We start from the raw sequence: 22,496 nt of genomic DNA, 5'->3' as shown, positions 1-22,496 counted from the left end.
TGTGTCGTAACATGAATAAGGGACACTACTATGTGGTGTAATGTGAATAAGATTTGTGCTGCTGTGTGGCGTAATTTGAATTGGGGATACTATGTGTGATTTCGGCAGGACAGACCCAACGCCCCTTGCTGCGAGGTCACGTCCCCTTTTTTGGACTCGGTAGATCACAAAAGGTTTTTAGTTTTAAAAGTAGATGACAGAGTCCAAAAGTATGGCCACCCCTGCACTATAGCATATCAAAGGGCTACATGGAAATGTGGGTTTGAAGTCCCGACAAATCAGCTAATAGAGTGTAGAGTCTGTGAAACGACAGGAAAATACAAATAAGAGAGGACTGTAGTGGGGGTGATAAAGGGAAGGGAATAAAATAATTTAACGGACGAATCCCTTTGATAATAGGATCAGGAAAATGTCCCAGATTAACAGCAACAACTATGGAACATAATCCTTGAATAAAGTTGGGGGTTTGAACCACAAGAACTGGTCAGTGGTGCCCGTAAAAGTATTACATGGTCATAATCACCATTCATATTTAATATACAGGTTCTGCACCCTAATACAGCACATCTCCAAGGCCAGACTGTATTAAAGAATTGTTGTTCCCTTAATATATTAAACGTACATTTTAGCAGCAGTACATGTTTATCTACATTAACACATGGTGCACATGGCTACAGCTGGCTATGAGTGGTCCATTTCTACAGTGTGCACTAGACTGTAACACCGTGTGGTACTAGAGACTCACTGTAGCGCTATCTCATTTACAACGTACAAAAAAAAGCTGTAACAAACCTTAAATGTATCTTTGTCACTGGGGTAAATTACAAAATAAACGTCCATGTTGTTCCGGGAATTCCTGGCAAAGGTGACGACAGTCTGCGTCATGACTCTCACCACGGTCTGCTTGGACAGCCCGACATTCCCAGTTCCCAGAGCCGGAAATGAGATGGAAGGAGAACCGTACCTACACGCTGTAGTCAGACACTCATTGGTCACTTGGCCTAGAACCTGGAATAAATACAGGATAGAGCTCAGGAATATTGACATTATCCAGAAGATGCCCAGCATTTTGCATTAACAAATAATTGGCTGGTTGGAACAATAATTGGTTATGGTGTGGGAGCAAACAATAATCAGGCAGTTTCTCCCAAACGCTGAACAAGGGCCTGAAAGAGTTGTTCCATCTAGCTGTAAAATCAAACATAAATAATAAATATAATGTTGAAATAATGTATGGAGGTCCCACCACTTTAAATCCAGCAATAGTGCTTTCAGCCCAATATTGGTTACTCAAAAATCAGTGGAAAACCCCATGTGGGGGTTCCCCCTTATTAAAGAATAACCGACACTGGGCTTTTCCAGCCTGGGCTGGTGGAACCAAAGATGGGGTACCTGCAGTGGTAGAGTCTCCCAAGCCCCAGACTAGTTGGCACCAAATCTGGTTTCCCCAATGGTGTCTGGCCATCAATACTTGTGTGGCCACCCCTCCAGCATAAAACCAGTCTACAACTACAAGTCCCAGGGTAGCCTAGCTGCCAAACATGGCTTCTGGGGCAAGCTGTCAAAGGAAAATGAGAGATTAACATACTAATTAACACAGGCCTGGGCCACAGAACAACAGTAAAGCAGCTGAACCCGCCAGGCAAACCCAGGACCTACCTCAAAATAACAAAGGACTTACCATAAAAACGAACACTCAGGTGAATAAAATGACACAACCAAAGCACCGGTAGCATCCGGTGCTGAAGCTGCAGATGGCAAACAAATGTCTGAGATTCATAGTAGTGTATTTACCAGGAATTAAACCTGTTTGGTCAAGGTAAATTATAGACAGGAGTTTCACCAAAATTTTGACATCGGTCGACAGAAGGGAAAAGGGGCTATAGGAATCGGGAAGGAGAGGGGTCCTTGCCAAGTTTAAGAAAAGCTCCACTGCCAAAGTTCCCAAAATAGATGGAGGGGGGGACCATGTCCCAAATAAAGCATTAAAAAATCTTTGTAAGCTTTGGGACAAAAAAAGCCAAGATGGGTCTTATGAAGTTCAGGCTTTTCCAGTATGAAATGTTTTAATGGTTTCCTCCACTTCCTCAAGAGTAAGAGGAGAATCTAAAAAAATCCCTGCTAGAATCATACAACAGCTTCAAGGAGATGTGGCCCAAGTAGGAAGTAAGAGCAGCAAGAGTATAAAGAGCTTGAGAAGCGTAGACCCCATCAAAGTTCTGATAAAAACACCTCTGCTATGCAGGACCTAATGGTTTGGGCAACATCCTCAACAACCAAAATCTTGTGCACAGTGGGGCAGTAGAGTCAGCTTTCTATCGATTTGGGTATAGGAAGCATGAAATTCATAACGTTGACATGGTCATAATGTGGGCATTGTGAACATCGATTGAGAGAATCTCAACACCTGATATTGTTAAGCTGCAGTTAGGGCTAGACCTAGATTGACTGAAAAACGCAAAGTCAACGTGCTGTCGACATTCTGACAATCTGGTCATTATGTCAGTGTTGACTTTCTGAATGTTGACATTTTTTTTTCTATACTGCCCCCCAACAGGTAAATTCACTGAAGTTTCACATTTGTAAGTGTCTTAAAAGTTATACAGTGGGGGAATATATACAGCTAGGACTACAAACAAGGAGTCATGAGCAGAACCCCCAAGGAAAATGAAATGACCCAAAGGGTCTACCTTAACATCACTGGTAGTAGTTATGGGCAACCCTCTGGAGTAGGACTGGAAAGTGGAATGAATAGGCCATCCAACAAACAGCTTTTTCAATGAAAAACAAAACACTCTGGGCCGGGGGTCAGGGTCCCACTTTCTAACATTTCATTCACTTTACAATCTGTTTTACTAGACTGGCTTATTCTAATGGAGGAGAGTCTGCTGCCGACGTACGTTTCACTGAAAAATCGTTTTTTCAAGGCCCCTAAACATGGGCTGGCTGCCCCAGGCTGGTACAATGTTAATATTCCACGGCCGCCTGGCTGAAAGTTGCCAGCCAGCCCCTGTTTAGGGGCCTTGAAAAAACTATTTTTCAGTGAAACATACGTCGGCAGCAGACTCGCCTCTATTAGAATAAGCCAGTCTAGTAAAACGGATTGTAAAGTGAATGAAATGTTAGAAAGTGATAGGAGTATGGAGGCTGCATATGAGCCCTGAAACAGGGCGTGATGAATCACAACCTTAACAAGCCAATCTGATTAGGACTTCTGGTGTTAACAATAACTGCAGCCACTATTCATATGTATTGCAGCAAGAGAGGAAATATGAGCTGAATATAAATAAGATATAATTTATAAAACCTGCTCTCAAAATAAAAGTATGCAATAAACCTATCCTCCAGAAGCTATTCCCTGCAGGCAGATTCTAATAGGATTATTTCCAAAATGAATTATTTGAACGCTATATTATTTATATGCATTGGGACAGAGGAGAAAAGAGGAGAGGCTCATTGTAAATTAATTGAAACTTAAACAATACGCTCTCATACTAAAGGTGTATATTGAGCCTATTTCTCCCATCAGTTATATCCTGCAGGCATGCTCTAAAAAGGAGATTTATGTGCTTACCTGTTAAATCCTTTTCTTCGATTCCATAGTTGACACAGGCTTTACGCTGGGTATAGGTTGGAGGGTTGGAGTGCAGGCACCACACAGTTAACTTTGCTAGACACAGCCCAGGCTCTCCCTTGCCCCTATATCCCGCCCACAGCCACAGACCCCCTCAGTTAAGTTAACAAGCGTAAGACAAAGAGCAAGAAAGAGAAGAAGGAAGACCGGCACGCACTCAGGTTCAAGCACACAAGACATGTGAGCAGGAGAACCGAAAGCAGAGCAAGCTTCACAAGCCAGGTGCGTTAGGGAGCCCTGTGCCCCCTATGGAATAGAAGAAAAGGATTTAACAGGAAAGCACATAAATCTCCTTTTCTTCCTCCATAGGGGACACAGGCGTTACGCTGTGACGTCCCACGAGCGACAGGATAAAGCGCTCAAGTCCTACACCTGTCGGCCAGAAGCTATGGCCGGGAGGAAGACAGTTTTCCAGGTAAGCCAAGAAATGTCCATAGTATCCAAGGGCTCAAAAGGCGAAGCCTGCAGAGCCCTAAGAACCAGAGACGAATTCCAAGGAGGCACCGGTGGTACAAATGGGAGTTGTACTTGGAGTACCCCCTGAAGAAAAGTACGAACATCAGGCATCAGAGCAATCTGTCTCTGAAAAAGGCCCGAAAGGGCTGAAACCTGCACTTTCAGTGAGGCAAGGTGAATGCCCAAATCCAGCCCCCCTGAAAAAAAATATGAGATATGGTAAGAACTTACCCTTGTTATCTCTATTTCTACGAAGTCCATAGGGTTCCACAGGATACCTTGGGGTATAGGTGTGACGTCAGTCGCAGGGCACCAAAGAGTTAAGCTTTCAGCCTCCCAGGATGCACTAGGTCCCCCTCCTATACCCCGCCCCCGGGCCAAGGCACCTCAGTTAGTTACCAAGCCATAGGCCGGAGGAGGAGAACAAAGATCTGGACACAAACAAGAATCACATTCTCACCAGAGGGAGACGGAAAACCGGTGACCAGAGCAAAGCCCATCTGCAGCACAGGTGCGACAGGGCGGGAGTCCTGTGGAACCCTATGGACTTCGTAGAAATAGAGATAACAAGGGTAAGTTCTTACCATATCTCATATTTTCTACTTCAGGGTCCATAGGGTATCCACAGGATACCTTGGGGATGTCCCAAAGCAGTATCCTTTAAGGGTGGGGACGCTCCTGTGCAGAAAGGAGAATCCGCCGCCCGAAGGAAGCATCCTGAGAGGCGAAGGTGTCAAACCTGTAACACCTCACGAAGGTATGGACAGAGGACCACGTAGCGGCCTTGCAGATCTGGACTGCAGAGGCACCACGTCGAGCTGCCCACGAAGGACCCACAGACCTAGTGGAATGAGCCTTCAGAGAAGGAGGAACCGGTAGGCATTCATGAAGATAAGCTTCAGAAATAGCCATACGGATCCAGGCTGCCAAAGTTTGCTTTGAAGCAGGCCAACCCTTCTTACGGAAGCCATAGAGGACAAACAATGCGTCCGACTTCCTAAACGAAGAAGCGCGGTCAACATAAGTCCTTAAGGCCCGCACAACATCCAAAGAGGCCTCACCCACGGAAAGACCCGGTGAGTTAAAGGCCGGAACAACTATTTCCTCGTTAACATGAAACTGGGAAACAACTTTGGGAAGAAACTCGGGCCGAGTGCGGAGCACTGCCCTGTTCCCATGAAAAACCAAGAAAGGGGGTCTACAAGAAAGAGCCCCTAACTCAGAAACACATCTGGCCGAAGCAATGGCCAGAAGGAAAACAGTCTTAGCTGTTAGCCATTTAATATCCACTGAGCCCAGTGGTTCAAACGGCGGTCCTTGGAGAGCCCTCAGGACCACAGCCAAATCCCAAGGCACCACAGGTGGAACAAAGGGCGGCTGAATGCGGACAACACCTTGCATAAAGGTGCGCACATCCGGGATTGTAGCAATCCTACGGTGAAACCAGACAGATAGGGCCGAAACCTGTACCTTCAAAGAAGCCAGGCGAAGCCCATGATCTAGTCCCGCTTGCAGGAAGGCAAGAATCCGAGACAGACGAAACTCCCGTGGTGCATAACCTCTCGGTCGACACCACTGGAAAAACGTATGCCACACGCGATGGTATATCCTCGCGGAAGACGGTTTCCGAGCTCGTAACATGGTACGCACCACAGAGCTGGAAAACCCCCGGGACCTCAGCATGGCCGTCTCAACAGCCACGCCGTCAAAGACAGCCGAGTCAGGTCCGGGTGAAGGCAAGGACCCTGAGACAGAAGGTCCGGTCGTAGCGGCACCGCAGAGGACTGTCCACGGACAGACCCTGAAGGTCTGAGAACCAGTGCCGTCTGGGCCACGCGGGAGCTATCAACAGGAGCGTCCCTCCTTCCTGTTTGAATTTCCGGATTACCCGTGGAAGAAGGGAGACCGGAGGGAACAGGTATGCGAACCGGAACGTCCACCGGACGGACACAGCATCCACCAGAGACGCCCCTTCGTCTCTTGTGCGAGACCCGTACACCGGCAACTTGTTGCTGTGCCGGGATGCCATGAGGTCGATTTCTGGAAGACCCCACCTGTCCACCAGTAGTTGAAAAACGTCCGGGTGCAGGGACCATTCCCCCGGATGAACGTCCTGGCGACTTAGAAAGTCCGCCTCCCAATTTAGCACTCCCGGGATGAAGACCGCTGATATGGCCGGAAGATTGCGCTCCGCCCAAACCAGGATCCGAGAGACCTCTACGAGAGCCGCCCGACTGCGGGTTCCTCCTTGCCTGTTTATGTAGGCCACGGTGGTAGCGTTGTCCGACTGGACCTGCACCGGGTGACCCTGGAGAAACCGATGTGCCTGCTGGAGAGCATTGAAGACTGCACAGAGTTCCAAGATATTTATAGAAAGCTCCGCTTCTGTCGGCGTCCACCTGCCCTGGAACAAGTGTGGACCCGAAACCGCTCCCCAGCCCCGAAGACTGGCGTCCGTTGTCAACAGGATCCAATACGGGACCCAGAACGGACGTCCCTTGTTGAGGTGGGTCGTCTGTAACCACCAAGCAAGGGACAGGCGAACCTCCGGGGTGAGCACAATCATCTGGGACTTCAGAGACTGAGGCAGCCCGTTCCACTTGGACGAATCAGGTGCTGCAGAGGTCTGGAGTGAAACTGGGCGTATTCCACCATGTCAAACACTGACACCATGGAGCCCAGTAACCTCATCGCCGAGTGTAGGAACACCCGGCGGCTGTGCAGACAACTGCGCACCCTTGACTGTAAAGCAGAGATCTTGTCCTCCGTCATAAAGATCCTTTGCTGTCCCGAGTCCAATAAGGCTCCAAGATGCAGAATCCTCCGAGACGGGATTAGAGTGGACTTCTGCCAGTTGATTAGCCAGCCGTGCCGTTGCAGCAGTGCAATGGTCAGGTCCAAGTGGCGTAACAGGAGCTCTGGAGATCCTGCCACCAATAACAGGTCGTCCAAGTACGGCAACATGCGAACTCCCTGCAGCCGCAGAGAAGCCGCCATGACCGCCATCACCTTGGTGAAAACACGTGGTGCTGTCGCCAGGCCAAAAGGGAACGCCCGAAACTGGAAGTGGTCGCTGCGGATTGCAAACCTGAGGAACTGTTGATGGCGCAAAAGAATAGGGACATGCAGGTAAGCGTCCTGTATGTCCAATGACACCATGTAGTCTCCAGGTTCCAGCGCCAGAATGATAGACCGTAGGGTCTCCATCCGAAACTTCGGAACCCGCAAAGACTTGTTGAGTGCTTTGAGGTTGAGAATCGGACGATACGACCCATTGGGTTTCTGTACCAAAAAAAAAAATTTGAACAGAAACCCTGGCCCCTCTGGGAGAATGGAACAGGCACTATAACTCCAGCCTGGAGCATAGTGTGCAATACCTTCCGCAGTTCCATAGCCTTGTTCCGGTCTGATGGTAGACCCGTGGTGAAGAATCGAGCCGGGGGAGAGGGCGTACCCGTGGGAGACCACCTCCAGAACCCAAGTGTCTGTCGTAGTGACCGACCAACACCGGGCGAACTGCAGCAGGCGGCCTCCCACCCTGGGATCCCCCAAAGGGAGGCCCGGGCCGTCAGGCCGCAGGCTTGTCATCTGGCTTGGGGGCCGGACGTCTGGTACTCCATGCCTGTTTCCGGGGCTTGACCGATTTCTTAGGGCCAGCCTGTCGAGGAAACGACTGTGGTTTGGACCTGCCCTGGGCCCTAGATGACCGAAAGGACGATGGTCCAGAACCAGAAGGAGCAGCGGCCGACGGGAGACAAGCAGATTTGGCTGCCGCCAGCGTGGCCACAATCTTATCCAGATCCGGACCGAAGAGAACTTCTCCGGTAAACGGCAACGCTTCCAGACCTTTCTTGGAATCTGCGTCCGCCTTCCAGGATCGCAGCCACAAGGTGCGACGAGCAGCTACCGCTGCTGAAGAAATTCTAGACACCAGAGTACTAATGTCTAGAGCCGCCTCGTTGATGTAGGTGGCCGAATCACGGAGATTGCCAATCAACTCCGCCTGTTCGGCCGGACAGTCGGATTTAAAAGAAGCCTCTAATGAATCCGCCCAGCGCTCCATCGCTCTGGCAACCCAGCAAATGGCCATAGCCGGCCGTGCTGCCCCCCCTGCAAGGGAATAAGCGGACTTCAGGCAGATTTCTACCTTGCGGTCCGTAGCATCCTTAAGGGAGGACATGGATGGCATCGGCAATGTGGCACTACGGACAAGACGGGTCACGTGAGAATCCACCTGTGGAGGGGATTCCCACTTCGCAAAATAATTATACGCCAATGGGTAAGCCACCGCCAGGTCTCTGCGGCTGGTATCTTTTTCCAGGTGGTTTCCACGCCTCCTCTAAATGGTCCACCAACTGACCCGAAAGAGGAAAGACTGTGGCATCGCCCTTCACATCTTTGAAAAAGGCATACTTAGATTTAGCCGCTGGGGGAACTTCGTCCTCAATCACCAAGGCTGTGCGGACCGCCCGAATAAGTCCAGGAATATATACTTTGGACTTAGCATCAGAGTCCTTAGTATGGAGAGGTTCCTGATCGTAAGGATCCAGAATCTCCCCATCATTAGACGTCCCTTCGTCATCCTCATAAGGAGCGGACAGAGACGCCACCGGCATTTTATGAGGCCGCATCACAGACTCCCCTTGCAACACATCCGACAAGTGCTGTACAGAACTCGTCAGGGAGTTAACCCACGCTGGCTCCTGAGAACCCGGGAGCGGGGAAATAGGGAGACTGTGGGGTACCACCAATTGTCGTGGGAACCCCTGCATGGGTGACGACACCACAGACTGCTGGGACAAACCCATCGGAGTAAACGCGGGCTGCGGAGCTAACTGGCCCACTAAAGCTGTTAACGCCTGAGCGAAACAAGCCCAGGGCGGCTCCTGTACCGGTGCTGTAACCGTAATAGGCCGCGCCATGGACAAACACTGCCGGCAAAGGCCCTCCGTGCTACCCTCCCCCTCCGCTAACGGTACTTTGCACGTGGTACACTGTAGCCGGAGGGGAAAATCACTTTCAGACATGATGGCACCACGTATGTGACCTCTCTCACCAATTAAGTATTAAATAGGCGAGAGACCACCCGGCAGCACCGCACTGCAAGGGCTTTAGCAGAAAGAACAGGGACAGTAATAAAGCTGACAGTTTTGAGAAGATAAAGTTACAGGCAGCAGCGCTAGCACAGTCACATACAATGCAGAGAAATAACAATTCCTGCACTAACAGCGCTGATCACTCAACTACACAGACACAGGGCCTGGTAGGACACAGCGCTGCATACACAGACCTGAGCCACAGCGGAGGAGAGGTATGCGGGGGGACCCAGACCACGATGCTTCCTTCCAGGCTTCCAGCAGCGTTCACCATGCGTTGCAGAGAAGATGGCCGCCGAGGAGCAGAGAGAAGCTGGCATGGGGGAGGAGCGCTGACACAGGACCAGTCAGCACAGTGCAGAGGGGGCTGTGTGCAGCGGGGGAGGCGCCGGCTGTGAGACAGGGAAGGCGCGCTCCCCTGGCATGCATTTAACCCCTGGGACGCCGCAGCGCTACCGCTCTGCTGCGGTCCGCTGTCCCAGGGGGTAGTGGAAGCGCAGGTTGGTCGCCTGGCTCCACGCTGCAGCCAGTCCCCAGGGAGCCCCCTGCCTGGGGACTTAGGACCATGTGATCAGCGGGGACCCACCGCGGGACCCCGCTGCTTACCTCTGTCCCCCTTGAATCCCGCCATGGTCCGGAGCATCTGGGGGTCACCGCTAGCTGTGACCCCAGACGCCCACCAGCATCCCCGGATCAGTACCGGCGTTCTGGTACCGGCGGGGTGTAGGGAAGACAGCATGGACGTCAGGACTGACTGTCCATGCTGTTCATCCAGATGTGCAGCCACAGCTGCATGAAGAAAAAGCTTCAGGGGCTCTTCTAGCCCCCACTCCCAACAGGTGCACCCGACTACGGCCAGGCACCAAACTAAACTGAGGTGCCTTGCCCCGGGGGCGGGGTATAGGAGGGGGACCTAGTGCATCCTGGGAGGCTGAAAGCTTAACTCTTTGGTGCCCTGCGACTGACGTCACACCTATACCCCAAGGTATCCTGTGGATACCCTATGGACCCTGAAGTAGAAAGAGAATTCGAGACAGTCGAAATTACCTGGGGTTAATATTTCTATTTGAACATCAGTCAAAGTAAGTCCGCCAAACTCGATGGTAAACTCTAGCTGAAGAGGGCTTACAGGTATTAAGCATAGTGTTAATGACTGGCCTGGAGAATTCTTTAGCTCTTATGACGGATGTCTCAAGAATCACCCCGTCAAAGCGAGACGGGCCAGATCCGAATAAAAGCACGGGCCCTGACACAGAAGATCTGGCTGCAGTGGAAGACACAGAGGAGTGTCCTGCGTACCAGGCCAATCCCATTACTTTTGGCCTCTTAAAAAGTGGGAGGCACATATAGAAACCGTTGTAATTCCAACACCGTTCACCTGATTTGGATGTAATTACCCTCAAATTAAGTCTGAAAGTCTGCAGGTAAAGCACATCTTGTTTTTTTTCATTTCAAAGCCATTGTGGTGGTGAATAGAGGCCAAAATATGAAAATTCTGTCAATGTCCCAATATTTATGCACCTGACTGTGTATATCCATCTCCTGATATACTGTTTAAACCACCCTCTGTGTACCCCTGAAGGAACTCCCTAATCCTATACCACAGTGTAATGATGTGTAAAAAATAAGGCAATAAAACTGCCCATACATTATCGGTGTCACTACACTACGGATTTGTAAATTTGGGAGATTGCATTGTACCATTTATCCATTAAATTGATTTCTGCAACTAAAGCTGAATACGTATAACATTTGGGAGATCACATTGTATGAATTATTCATCAGTTTCTTCTACAGTTAAGGTCAATGTAAAATTGAATATCCCAACAGATGTGGTACAATTACACAGGATGTATGAAAATATACTCAAGTAATAGGGGAGAAATAGCCTAATGAAAGGTCTTATCTCCATTACTTACTATTAATAAAGATTCTACACATATATCCACAGCTTGACTCTAGATCAGGTAGGAAAATTATATCCAGCAAACAGCTACATATTGAGAAACCAACCAATGAATAAGACACAGTAGACAGGCACTTGTTTTATTCTTCAAGCACAATTTATATGTATAAATCTTTGTTTTTTCATTGATATTTACCTTTATATTTCACTGTTGACTTTATCCTACCCAGTGGAAATGGGACAACAATTTTAAACATATTTAATTAAAAGTGAAGTTTTATTTAATGTGGCTCTTGTGCACCTAGTATATACAACCACTCTCTTTTCTACTACATTTCTCTACATGAGAGCACCTGGGGAGATGGTCACTACTCCAGTCCCCGTAAGCCTGGAGAGGGGAGTATTCTCTTCATTTCCCCCCAATACTCCATTTCCGGGAATCTCCCTGAGGGATATGCTGCTCTCTGGACGAAAATGGGCTCCAGACAGCCTGTCCATAGGGAAAGAGTCTCCACACTATCGTGTTGGAAATTCATGGCAGAAATTTGCTTACTGTGACCCACAAGGGCCCCCTACATCTCCTGATCTCACCCTGACTCAAGAGCCTGCAGAGTGAGACTTCCCAACATCTAACCGAATACAGTTGCCAAGAGGAAAGGATTCTCCTCTGGACCTGGGGGCTGCTGGACCACCAGGATAGAAGGTAAGCTTTAACTTTTGAAGTGCTGGCAGTACTCTCCCTGTCCCCAGCCTCCTTAAGCAGACAGTGTCTGGCTCTCCTATGTCACAGCCCGGGACATAGCTTGCAGGGAGATAAATAGAATTGTACTTCGAGGTTGTGCCAAAGCTCCAGGCTAACTCCAGCAATTCGGTAAGGTCAACTTTACGGTGTACTGCATCATGGGTTACAAAGACCCTGCAGCGGGTGCATATACTGAAGGGCTAGCCCCTGGTAACACCCAGTGCTGCAAATATTCAAGGGGGATGTCATAAATTAATTTTTTACCAACGCTGCATGCCACAGTCCCAGACAGCTTCCAGCAGCCACAGCGGGAAGGTTCTTTAAAAAAAATTAGATGTTTTTCCTTCCCCCTGCACATGTGGAGTTAATCTACAGAACTCCAAATTAGTTGGGGTTGCGGCATACTCACACAGAAGAAAAAAAATTACAGCTATGGTAAAACTTACCTTTGTTAACTCTCTTTCTTCGAAGTCCATAGGATCCACAAGGAGTCCTTGGAGTGTAGGTGGTGGTTGAGGACTGGGCACCACGCAGTTAAAGCTTTCAGCTCTCAGGATGCACTGGTCCAAACCCCTATACCCTGCCCCTAAGCCAGAGGCACCTCAGCTTGTGACAAGCCAAAGGCTGGAGGAGGAGGAGAAGAGAGAAGGAGGACTGGTACACACAAAACTTACACTCTCACAGAGAAGGAGACGGGAAATTGGTGACCAGGAACAAAGCCCATATGAAGCCAGGTGCATCAGGGCGGGTGCCCTGTGGATCCTATGGACTTCTAAGAAGAGTTAACAAAGGTAAGTGTTACCATAACGCTTATTTTCTTCTTCAGAGTCCATAGGGTTCCACAGGGAGACCATGGGGATGTCCCAAAGCAGTCATTCAAGGGTGGGGATGGTCCTGCGCTGAGAGGAGAATCCGGTGCCCATATGAAGCATCCTGAGAGGCAAATGTATTAAAGGCATAGAACCTCAGAAAGGTGTGGACAGAGGACCACGTGGCCGCTTTACAAAGCTGTTTAGCCGAGGCGCCACGGCGAGCTGCCCACGAAGGACCCACAGAGCGAATGGAATGAGCAGTAACAGTAGCCGGTACAGGAATGCCTGCCCGCATGCAAGCCTGTGAGATAGTCATACAAAGCCATCTAGCCAATGTTTGTTTGTTGGCTGGCCATCCCTTCTTGTGAAATCCATAAAGCACAAATAAGGAGTCTGATTTCCGAAAGGAACTGCTACGGTCCACATATATCCTGAGGGTACGGACCACATCCAAGAAGGCCTCACCTGCTGAGAGGTCTGGTGATTGAAAGCCCGGGACTACAATTTGGAAACTAGTAACTTTTGGAGTCCGAAGCACAGCCCTGTCCTGGTGGAATATTAGAAATGGAGAGCACCCCTAAATCTGACACTCTTATGGCGGACGCTATAGCCAGAAAAAAAAAAAAAGTATTCGATGTGAGCCACTTGAGTTCCACAGAATCCAGGGGTTCAAATGTAGGACCCTGGAGGGCGCGAAGAACTACTGACAAATCCCATGGAGCCACTGGAGAGATAAAGGGAGGTTGAATCCGGAGGACATCCTGGAGGAAGGTGTGGACATCCGGTAGTGGAGCAAGTCTACGCTGGACCCAAATGGATAGAGCAGAGACATGCACTTTAAGTAAGGCCAGGCAGAGTCTAAGGTCTAATCCAGCTTGAAGGAAGGCCAGGACTCTGGAAATCCTAAACACTTGAGTATCGTAGCTTATGGTACGATACCATTAGAAATAAGTATGCCACACTCTGTGGTAGACCCGAGCAGAGGCTGGCTTACACGCTCTGAGCATAGTGTTGAATACAAAGCAAGAGAATCCTTTGGACCTCAGGAGGGATGTCTCAAGAGCCACGCTGTCAAAGACAGACGACCCAGGTCCGGGTAAAGGCAAGGATCCTGACACAACTGGTCCGGACATTGAGGCGGCATTAACGAAGTGTCGACGGAGAGACTCCAAAGATCTGAGTACCAGTGACGTCTGGGCCAAGCTGGAGCCACCAGCAGGACAGTACCCCCATCTTGTATGAACATCTGAAGAACTCGAGGAAGAAGGGAGACCAGAGAGAATAAGAGGTACGCAAACTGGAAGGTCCACTTCACTGACAATGTGTCTATGAAGGTTGCTTTGGCATCTCTTGTTCTGGACCCGCACACCGGCAGTTTGTGATTGTGTCAGGAGGCCATGAGGTTCACCTCTGGGAGGCCCCATCTGCTCACTAGGAGTTGAAACACCTTGTGGTAAAGAGACCATTCCCCAGGGTGCACATCCTAACAGCTGAGGAAGTCTGCTTCCCAACTGAGGCCCATGTCAGAATGCGTGACACTTCTATCATTGCTGCCCGACTTCCAGTGCCTCCTTGATGACTGATGTAAGCCACTATTCTGGCATTGTCGGACTGAACCTGTACAGGTTTTCCTGTGAAGTATGCTCTGGGCCAGTTTGAGGGCCCAGTAGAGAGCTCGAAGTTCCAATATGGTGATTGACAGGGTTGATTCAACCGATGTCCAACGGCCCTGAAAGGAGTGCGGACCAGTCACTGTGCCCCAGCCCCGGAGATTGGCGTCCGTTGTTAGGATTACCCAGTCCGGGATCCAAAAGGGGCGAACCTTGGTGAAATGAGATGTCTGTAGACACACCAAGGTAGAGACAGAAGCACCTCCGGAGAGAGCACCATCGTCTGATCTTTGATCCGATGGGGTAACCCGTTCCACCTGGTGTTGATCAGCCTTTGCAAAGGCCTGGAATGGAACTGAGCATATTCCACTATGTCGAAGGTGGACACCATGGATCCCACGATCTGCATTGCTGAGTGGATCGACACTCGGCGACTGTGGAGACATCTGCACACTTGTAGTTGAAGTGTGGAGATCTGATCCTGAGAATTCAGCAGGGCTCCCAGATGAATCAGTCTCTGTGAGGGATTCAGGGAGGACTATTTCCAGTTGATTAACCATCCGTGTTTGTGCAGGAAAGCCATGGTTAGCTGCAGATGGCGGTGAAGCACCTCTGGGGAACCTGCTAAGAGCAGGTCGTCCAGATATGTTAGCAGTCGGACACCCTGACCACGCAAGTGGGCTGCCATGATAGCCATAATTTTAGTAAACAACCGTGGGGCTGTGGATAGTCCAAAGGGCAGAGCCTGAAATTGGAAGTGTTGCTGTAGTATAGCAAACAGGACGCGTACCTACATGTACCTATAGCGCCCTCTCATCAGCGATATCTCCTGAGTATCCAGAGGTACCATAAAGTCCCCAGGCTCCATAGCTAGGATGACGGGAGTGTAGGGTTTCCATCCTGAACCTGTGTACCCTGAGGTATTTGTGCAGGGATTTGAGGATAGGCCTATGAGACTTATTTGCTTCTGAACCAGAAAGAGAGTAGAGTAATAACCAGTCCCTCGCTGAGATAGCGGGACTGGCGCAATTACACCTGCTTGCAGCAAAGACTGTATGGCTTTCTGGATATGTAGGGCCTTGTTCGGATCTGAAGGAGTGCGTGTGTAGAAAAACTGGTGAGGGATGCCGTCGAAGAGATGACAGGGCATACCCGTGGGAGACCACTTCTCTTACCCAAGCATTCTTGATGGTTTGACACCAGCACTGGTCGAACTGAAGAGTCGGCCTCCCACTCTGTGATCCCCCAGAGGGAGGGCCGTCTCGTCAGGCTGAGGGTTTTGAAGCAGGGTGTCTGGTGTTCCAGGTCTGCTTGCCCCGGGGTTTGGCGGCCCTAGTGGAGGCCGACTGCCTAGGAAAGGACTGACCTTTAGGCTTTCCTTGAGGACGAAAGGACGTAGTCCGCGGCCTTGTAGTAGTAGTTGCTGAAGGAAGAAATTCAGTTTTTGATGCTGCCAACGTGGTTACAATCTTGTTAAGGTCTGGGCCAAATAAGATCTCCCCATTGTAGGGTAACCCCTCTAGGCCTTTCTTGGAATCCGCATCTGCCTTCCATGAGCGTAGCCACAGGGTATGGCAGGCAGACACAGCCGCGGTCTAGACTCTGGAGGTTAGGATACTGGCATCCAATGTTGCTTCTCCCATATAGGAAACTGCATCTCGAATGTGAGCAACAAAAGACATCTGATCCATAGAAGCATCTGAGGGAAAAAAAAGTCTTCAAGTGCATCAGCCCAGCTCTCTATAGCTTTAGTTACCCATGCAATAGCCATGGTCGGAAGGGTAACAGCCCCTGAAAGAGAGTATATGGGTTTCAGGCAAGATTCCACTATTCTATCTGCAGGATCCTTCAGTGTGGTTACTGTAGGGATAGGCAACGTAGCGCTTTTAATTAAATGCGTACCATGTGAATCCACCACGGGGTGGGGGGGGGGGGGTTTCCCCATTTTGAACAATGAACCACAGGAAATGGATAACAGGTCAGACATTATTGTGGGTGAAACCTCTTACCAGGTGATTGCCAGGCCGCAGTCATGTGTTCAGCTACATGATCAGATAGAGGTAATTCTGCTGAAGCCACTTTCTGTCGTTTAAGCAGAGAGTGATTGGATTTAGGGGCTGGCTCGTCATCTTCTATTAGTGAGATGGATCTGACAGCTCACACCAAGGCAGGAATATTAATTTTTGACCGACTCTCATCCTCCTCCAGAGGGGAGTCAGGGTTAGACAGATCAGCATCTTCTGCCTCCTCAGATGATACTTCAGAATCTGAGAGCTGCGTGGACTGTGATGATAACACAGGATGCTTCAAAGGCTTACTGGGTAGGGGCTTCTCACCTTGCAACATACTTTGAAAGGCATGAGATGTAGCCATCAGACTCTGCACGGAGTTAGAGAGTACGTCGACCCATGGTGGGGGTACAGGGGGTACTTGTATCGCCTGAACCTGTTGTGGCAACCCCAGGCGGGGAATTATGGCCTGCTGCGGTACCCCATAGGGGGAAGTACAGCCGGAACCGCTAGACGGTCCGCAATAGTAGACAGCACCTGAGAAAAAGAAGCCCAGGGGGGCTCTTGTACAGGCGTTGGGGTGTCTGATGGGCCTGATGGAGTATAACACTTAATACATGACCCATCTTGAATCAAAGCCTCCTCATTTAAGCCTGCAGCACATAATTTTCATGAGAGCAGTATGGGTGCAGCTGCTTGCTTGCTACTCTTGCCTTTGCTAGACATAGCAGCAGAGTAGTATAGCACCCAATATGGCGCACTGAGTATGGATTCAGTATGATTTACTGCTGGACGCATGGCCGGCGGTTCTAAACCCGACAGCGGCAGCCCGACAGAAGAGGAAATCCCGATAGTCTATAGAGGTATGTATAACTAACCTAATGCCCCCCCCCCCAACCCTAACCCTCCTTTACAGTGCCTAACCCTAATCCCCCCTCTAAGTGCCTAGACCTAACCGCCCTTTCCCCGCTGCCTAAACCTAATTGCCCCGGGGGGGGGGGTGCCTCACCCTAACCTCCCCCCCACGGCTGTCCATGCCCGGCTTACCTTTGATCGGGATGCCAGGCTCCCGGCGTAGGTAAATTGACAGGTGTCGAGATTTCGATGCCTGTCATTTCACCCTTGTCGGGATTAGACAGTCGGGAAGCCAGCTGTCGGGATTCCCTCCGTCTGCTTCCCCTGGGTATAATGCAACCACTGTGTATGTAGGATACTAGTAGGAATGCAATATACTGGTCCTGTCTTATGCTTGGGCAAGCCGCAGGAGCTCACAGCACAAATATGGCACAGTGCAGTAACCTATGTGACAAGCCTCACAAATACTAATAGGAAAAACCCTGAATACACCTGTATGTTAGGGTCAAGTCAGAAAAAAAAGGGAAAGATATATGCTGACAGTATAGAGAGATAAACAGACAGGCAGCACTAACGTAAGTCACATACAATGCAGAAATAACATAACTACAGAATGGCACTACAATCAACGACACAAGACTCATTGTCTGGTAGGCTATAGTGTTACATACACTGACTCCAGGGAAAGGTAGGTGGGGGGACCGGACCCTGCGTTTCCCTGAGAGAGCAGTGGCTGTGCCTGGAGAAAATGGCTGCCGGAGACCTCTGAGGGGGCGTGGTCGGAGGAGGAGAGCAGCTCAGGGAAGCGAGACCTCAGAGGAATGGCGCCCTTAGCTGAGGGGAGGGGCTGCTTTAATGGGGAAAGCTGACCTGACCATGCTGATTATTTAACCACCGGGATACTGGATTCACGCTCCATATGTACCCTGGTGGTCTAGCGGATCACAATGGACAGAGGCTGTGTTCACACTCAGCGCCTGCGGTCTGTCCCCCGAGACCGGAGGTATGACTGCCAATGCGCGGGTCACAGCTAGCGACCTGCCTTAGCTGTCCCCTTAATGTCCAGGTTGCAGTCTGGGTCCATCCGCGGGGACGGTTAGCGAGAACCCCCGGATGCCCGTCGACATCCCCAGCCGAAACTGGCGTTGCGGCGCCAGGAGGGGTGATGGAGCAGCAGCGCAGACGTCCTGTGGACAGTCTGCTGCTGCGAGCTCAAGCTAATAAACTAGAAATAAATGAAATCATAAAAAGAAATCTGTTTACCTGCATAATGGTGAACGACTGAACCGACACGCAGTTAAAGCTGAAAGCTTTAACTGCGTGGTGCCCGGTCCTCAACCACCACCTACACCCCAAGGTCTCCCTGTGGAGCCCTATGGACCTTGAAGAAGAAAAATATATTTACGTGGCACATATTGAAGATATTTCTTTTGAAAATGGCGCCACAATACAAAGGACTCCCTTAGTGCTGCGGCCACCATCTTGGTCACGTGGACCAGGTCCCCGGCCACAGAGACGAAGCTCCATCCTGGCAGATCCAGAATGCCGGACGTATCAGTGATGGCAGGGGTCTGCTCGCCAACAGGGAAGGAAAGCTGCAGCACACACTGGGATCCACCAAGCAGGACCCGGTGGGCCAAGACACCACACTTCAAAATCACGGACCAACTTGTTTTTGCATTTTAAATGATTGTCCCTTTAAAACATCGGCCAGACTCACCTAAACTCGCCGCTGCCTGCAAGTCACAGACAAGTACGTTTACCCCGTTGTATTTAATTTAATGTATGACCTTGTTTGCACTCCCATAACAGACCTACTATCTTTTTCTATTCTAGTTTACCTATATTGCCAGGAAATAAAACATACTACAAAAGGTGACAGCTGCAATAGTTACAGTGGGTGAATACAAAATAAGAATACAAGGGCACAGAGGGGGAGGAGCCAGTCACACTTATTAATTTCTTAAAGTGACGGCTCCTCTCTATACCCACAGTACAAGAAAACGGGAGCGCTAGTAATGGCTACTGGTTTTAAGAAATATTTATAATTTTATTGCACATAATACAATTTACAGATGGAATATATAAATGGATACAGATGGAATATATAAATGGATACAGATGGAATATATAAATAACTGCATTCTACGCTTCGCTTCAAAATCTGATTACATTGATGCTAAATCTATTCATGCATGAGTGATTTTTATTCACAATTTTGTGAAATTACAAGAGCAAAATCTACATATATAGAAAAATCTACATTATATATATATATATATATATATATATATATATAATCCAAAGTCTGCCGGCACTCACAACACCAACACAGCTGCCTCCGGTGCGCAATTTAAATCAATCCACAGAAATCCAAAAGAAATTGGCACTCATATTTGTAGTTCATTTTTAATTAGTGCAGAGGGTATATATATATATATATATATATATATATATATATATATATATATATAGAAATCCAAAAGAAATTGGCACTCAGAGTAATTGAAAATGCAAATATAGAAATGTATTAAATTCGGTCTACAGCCGTTTCTGGGCCGAAGCCCCGTCTTCAGGACCACAATACAAACAAAACACATAAAATAACCACATAACCCCCCATATGTACCTTACCATCAACCGGCGCGCGCCTCCAGCCGTCCGTCAGGAACCATCCGCCGGAAGCACGTGACCGTCACACTTCCGGAAACTACAGCCGACATCGTCATGGGGACCGCAGAGTGCGTTCCACAGACCAGAGAGCCTGCGTTCCACAGTCGTGAACCGGCCCCGCCCCCCAGCAGTGGCACCTAAAGACACAGCAAGACACCCACCGATTGGTGTATGTACATCACAAGCCCAACAACATTACATAAACATTAACAAAAAATGACAAACATCATAAAAACCGAGCAAATAAGCACATACCCCGTTAGGACCCCCACAATCCATAATCCCACACTCCAGAATCCCAATCGCAAACATAGCAATACAAAGTGAAAATAAAAGATCACCATCACAATACCAAATCAATCATATGAGGCTATTCCAATTAATTTTTTCATTTAAGCCATGTGGGGCAATGGTATTAAGTCTTAAAATCCACTTGGATTCCTTGATAAGTAACTGCTTAGCCCTATCACCCCGTCTCAGAGTGACGGGCACATGGTCAATCATAAAGTATCTAAGTGATGCCAGCGTGTGCCCGACCTCTTTGAAGTGTCGAGCAACTGGCTGATCAATAAGCCTCCCTTGTAATGACAGCCTGATAGCGGACCTATGCGCTGCCATACGCTCTGAGAATTTACGTGTAGTCTGCCCCACGTAATATAGCTTACATGGACAGATAACAATGTATACAACATGATCAGTAGAACAAGTCAACACATATCTTATGTCAAAAATTTTGTTCGTATGTGGGTGTTTGAAAGATTGACATGTATGCAAAAAAGAACATGTTGTGCAATTACTGCACCTGTAACATCCTGGCTGTTTTCTCTGTGTATTCACTGTCACAGGGACAGCTTTACCCGTGATGTCTGTTTTAACAAGTCTATCTCTCAAATTTCTACCTCGTCGCAGTGCAGCTATGGGTCTACTATTTCTGAAGATAGGAAGATCCCTATCCGATGAGACCACTGGCCATAACGCCTGCGTGGCTCTCCTAATGATAGGACTGGCAGTAGAAAAATCACTAGTCCAAGGTATTATTTTAGATGAGTCCCTAGCCTTGGGACACAATAGATCATTGCGTGACATAAGCATTACTTTGATTTTTTGTTCTCTTAAAGTTTGGGGATTATAACCTCTATTAATGAACTTGTCAATAAGTACATCCAACTCCCCAGCAACCTTACTCGAATCACTCGTGATGCGAGCTATCCTCATCATCTGGGACAAAGGTAGACCCTGTTTCAGGGGTTCTGGGTGATGGCTAGAGGCTAATAGAAAAGTGTTTCTATCTGTTGGTTTATGAAAGACATCTGTTTGAAAAGCCCCATTAATGAACTTAACCGTAACATCTAAAAAATGCACCTCACTTTCGTGATACAGAAACGTGAACTTAATAGGAGAATCAGACCTATCGATAGTCTCCATAAGATGAATAAATTTGTCGGTACCCCCAGTCCACAGAAGAAAAATGTCATCAATGTACCGGGTGTACCACAGAATATCATTCGACACCTCCTCATCCTGGAAAAACAACTGCTGTTCAAGGTCAAACATAAAAACATTAGCATACGAGGGTGCCACAGATGACCCCATGGCACACCCTCGTAGCTGTAGATAGAACCCACCATCATGGAGGAAATAATTACGACATAAGGTGAGCTCCAAGAGCTTCAAAAATAAACCATGGTCAAACAACGATTCATGCAGATTAATACCCAAAAACTTTTTCATGGCCAGCATGCCACCAATATGTGGAATGGAGGTATATAGACTGCATATGTCCAAACAACATAATAGGGTGTGTGATGGAATATTCTTCAAGTCCGCGAGTTTTTGTAAAAACATAGAGGTATCCTTGAGGAATGTAGATTGTCTGCCCACCAGTGGTTGCAGAATAGAATCCAGCAACTGAGACACCGGTTGCAGCAATGAGTCTCTCGCCGATATAATCGGCCGTCCCGGGGGATTAATGCTGTCTTTGTGCACCTTAGGTAAGGTGTACAGTACAGGAACCCTAGGATACTGAACTAATAGGGCTTTGTACACTTTCAGAGGAATTAATGACTGGTCCTTAGCTGTCGTCAAGATCTCTGCCAATTCCCTCTGATACTCAATGGTAGGGTCTCTTGACAGTTTTTGGTACACTGCCGTGTCTGATAGTTGGGACTCAATCTCAGCCCTGTAAGTTCCAATATCCTGTATCACGATGGCACCGCCCTTGTCGGCAGGCCTGATGACAATGTCTTCATATGACTCCAAATTTTTAAGTGCCCGCAACTCTGAGTTAGACAGGTTGGGGTGAACCTTACCAGGTGCCGCGACAAATTTAGTGACTGCCTCATCAAGTAGACGACCAAAAGTCCGCAAAGATGCATTATTGGAAATAGGATCATAATTGGACCTAGAGGATCGATGCAAAAATACCTCAAAAATCGTAGGAGCAGCACTTAAATTCTCATGCTGAAAATGCTCCTTGAGCCTCAATTTTCTCGCAAACTTATGAGAATCACACCTCCACTTAAACTCATCAAAACGATTTGTAGGAACAAAATTTAATCCTCGGTTTAAGACCTGAATCTCCAATGCAGATAGTTGTCTTTGAGACAGATTAAAAATTAGATTTTCTTCTTGGTGGGAGGTCTTCCTCTGCCTCTTATTTTGCCCGCCTCTGCGGGTAGTTGGTCTGACCTGGTTTCCACTAAG

General features: G+C 48.5%; 1 protein-coding gene across 2 annotated transcripts in view; it reads right to left on the bottom strand.

The window, feature by feature from the left end:
* The window catches only part of PARP9 (poly(ADP-ribose) polymerase family member 9), an 89,882-nt gene that overhangs the window by 27,577 nt on the left and 39,809 nt on the right, over window positions 1-22,496 (bottom strand). For both annotated transcript variants that reach the window (XM_088475475.1, XM_088475477.1), the window contains exon 4: window positions 793-1,008. In XM_088475475.1, the coding sequence (XP_088331601.1) occupies window positions 793-1,008 (216 nt within the window). The remainder of the gene's footprint in view (window positions 1-792; window positions 1,009-22,496) is intronic.

Source organism: Taudactylus pleione, unplaced genomic scaffold, assembly GCF_031769625.1.
Source record: "Taudactylus pleione unplaced genomic scaffold, aTauple2 ptg000173l, whole genome shotgun sequence".
NCBI classification, from domain to species: domain Eukaryota; kingdom Metazoa; phylum Chordata; class Amphibia; order Anura; family Myobatrachidae; genus Taudactylus; species Taudactylus pleione.
Note: the sequence above shows the minus strand (reverse complement) of the source record. Positions and strands in the feature narration are given on the sequence as shown.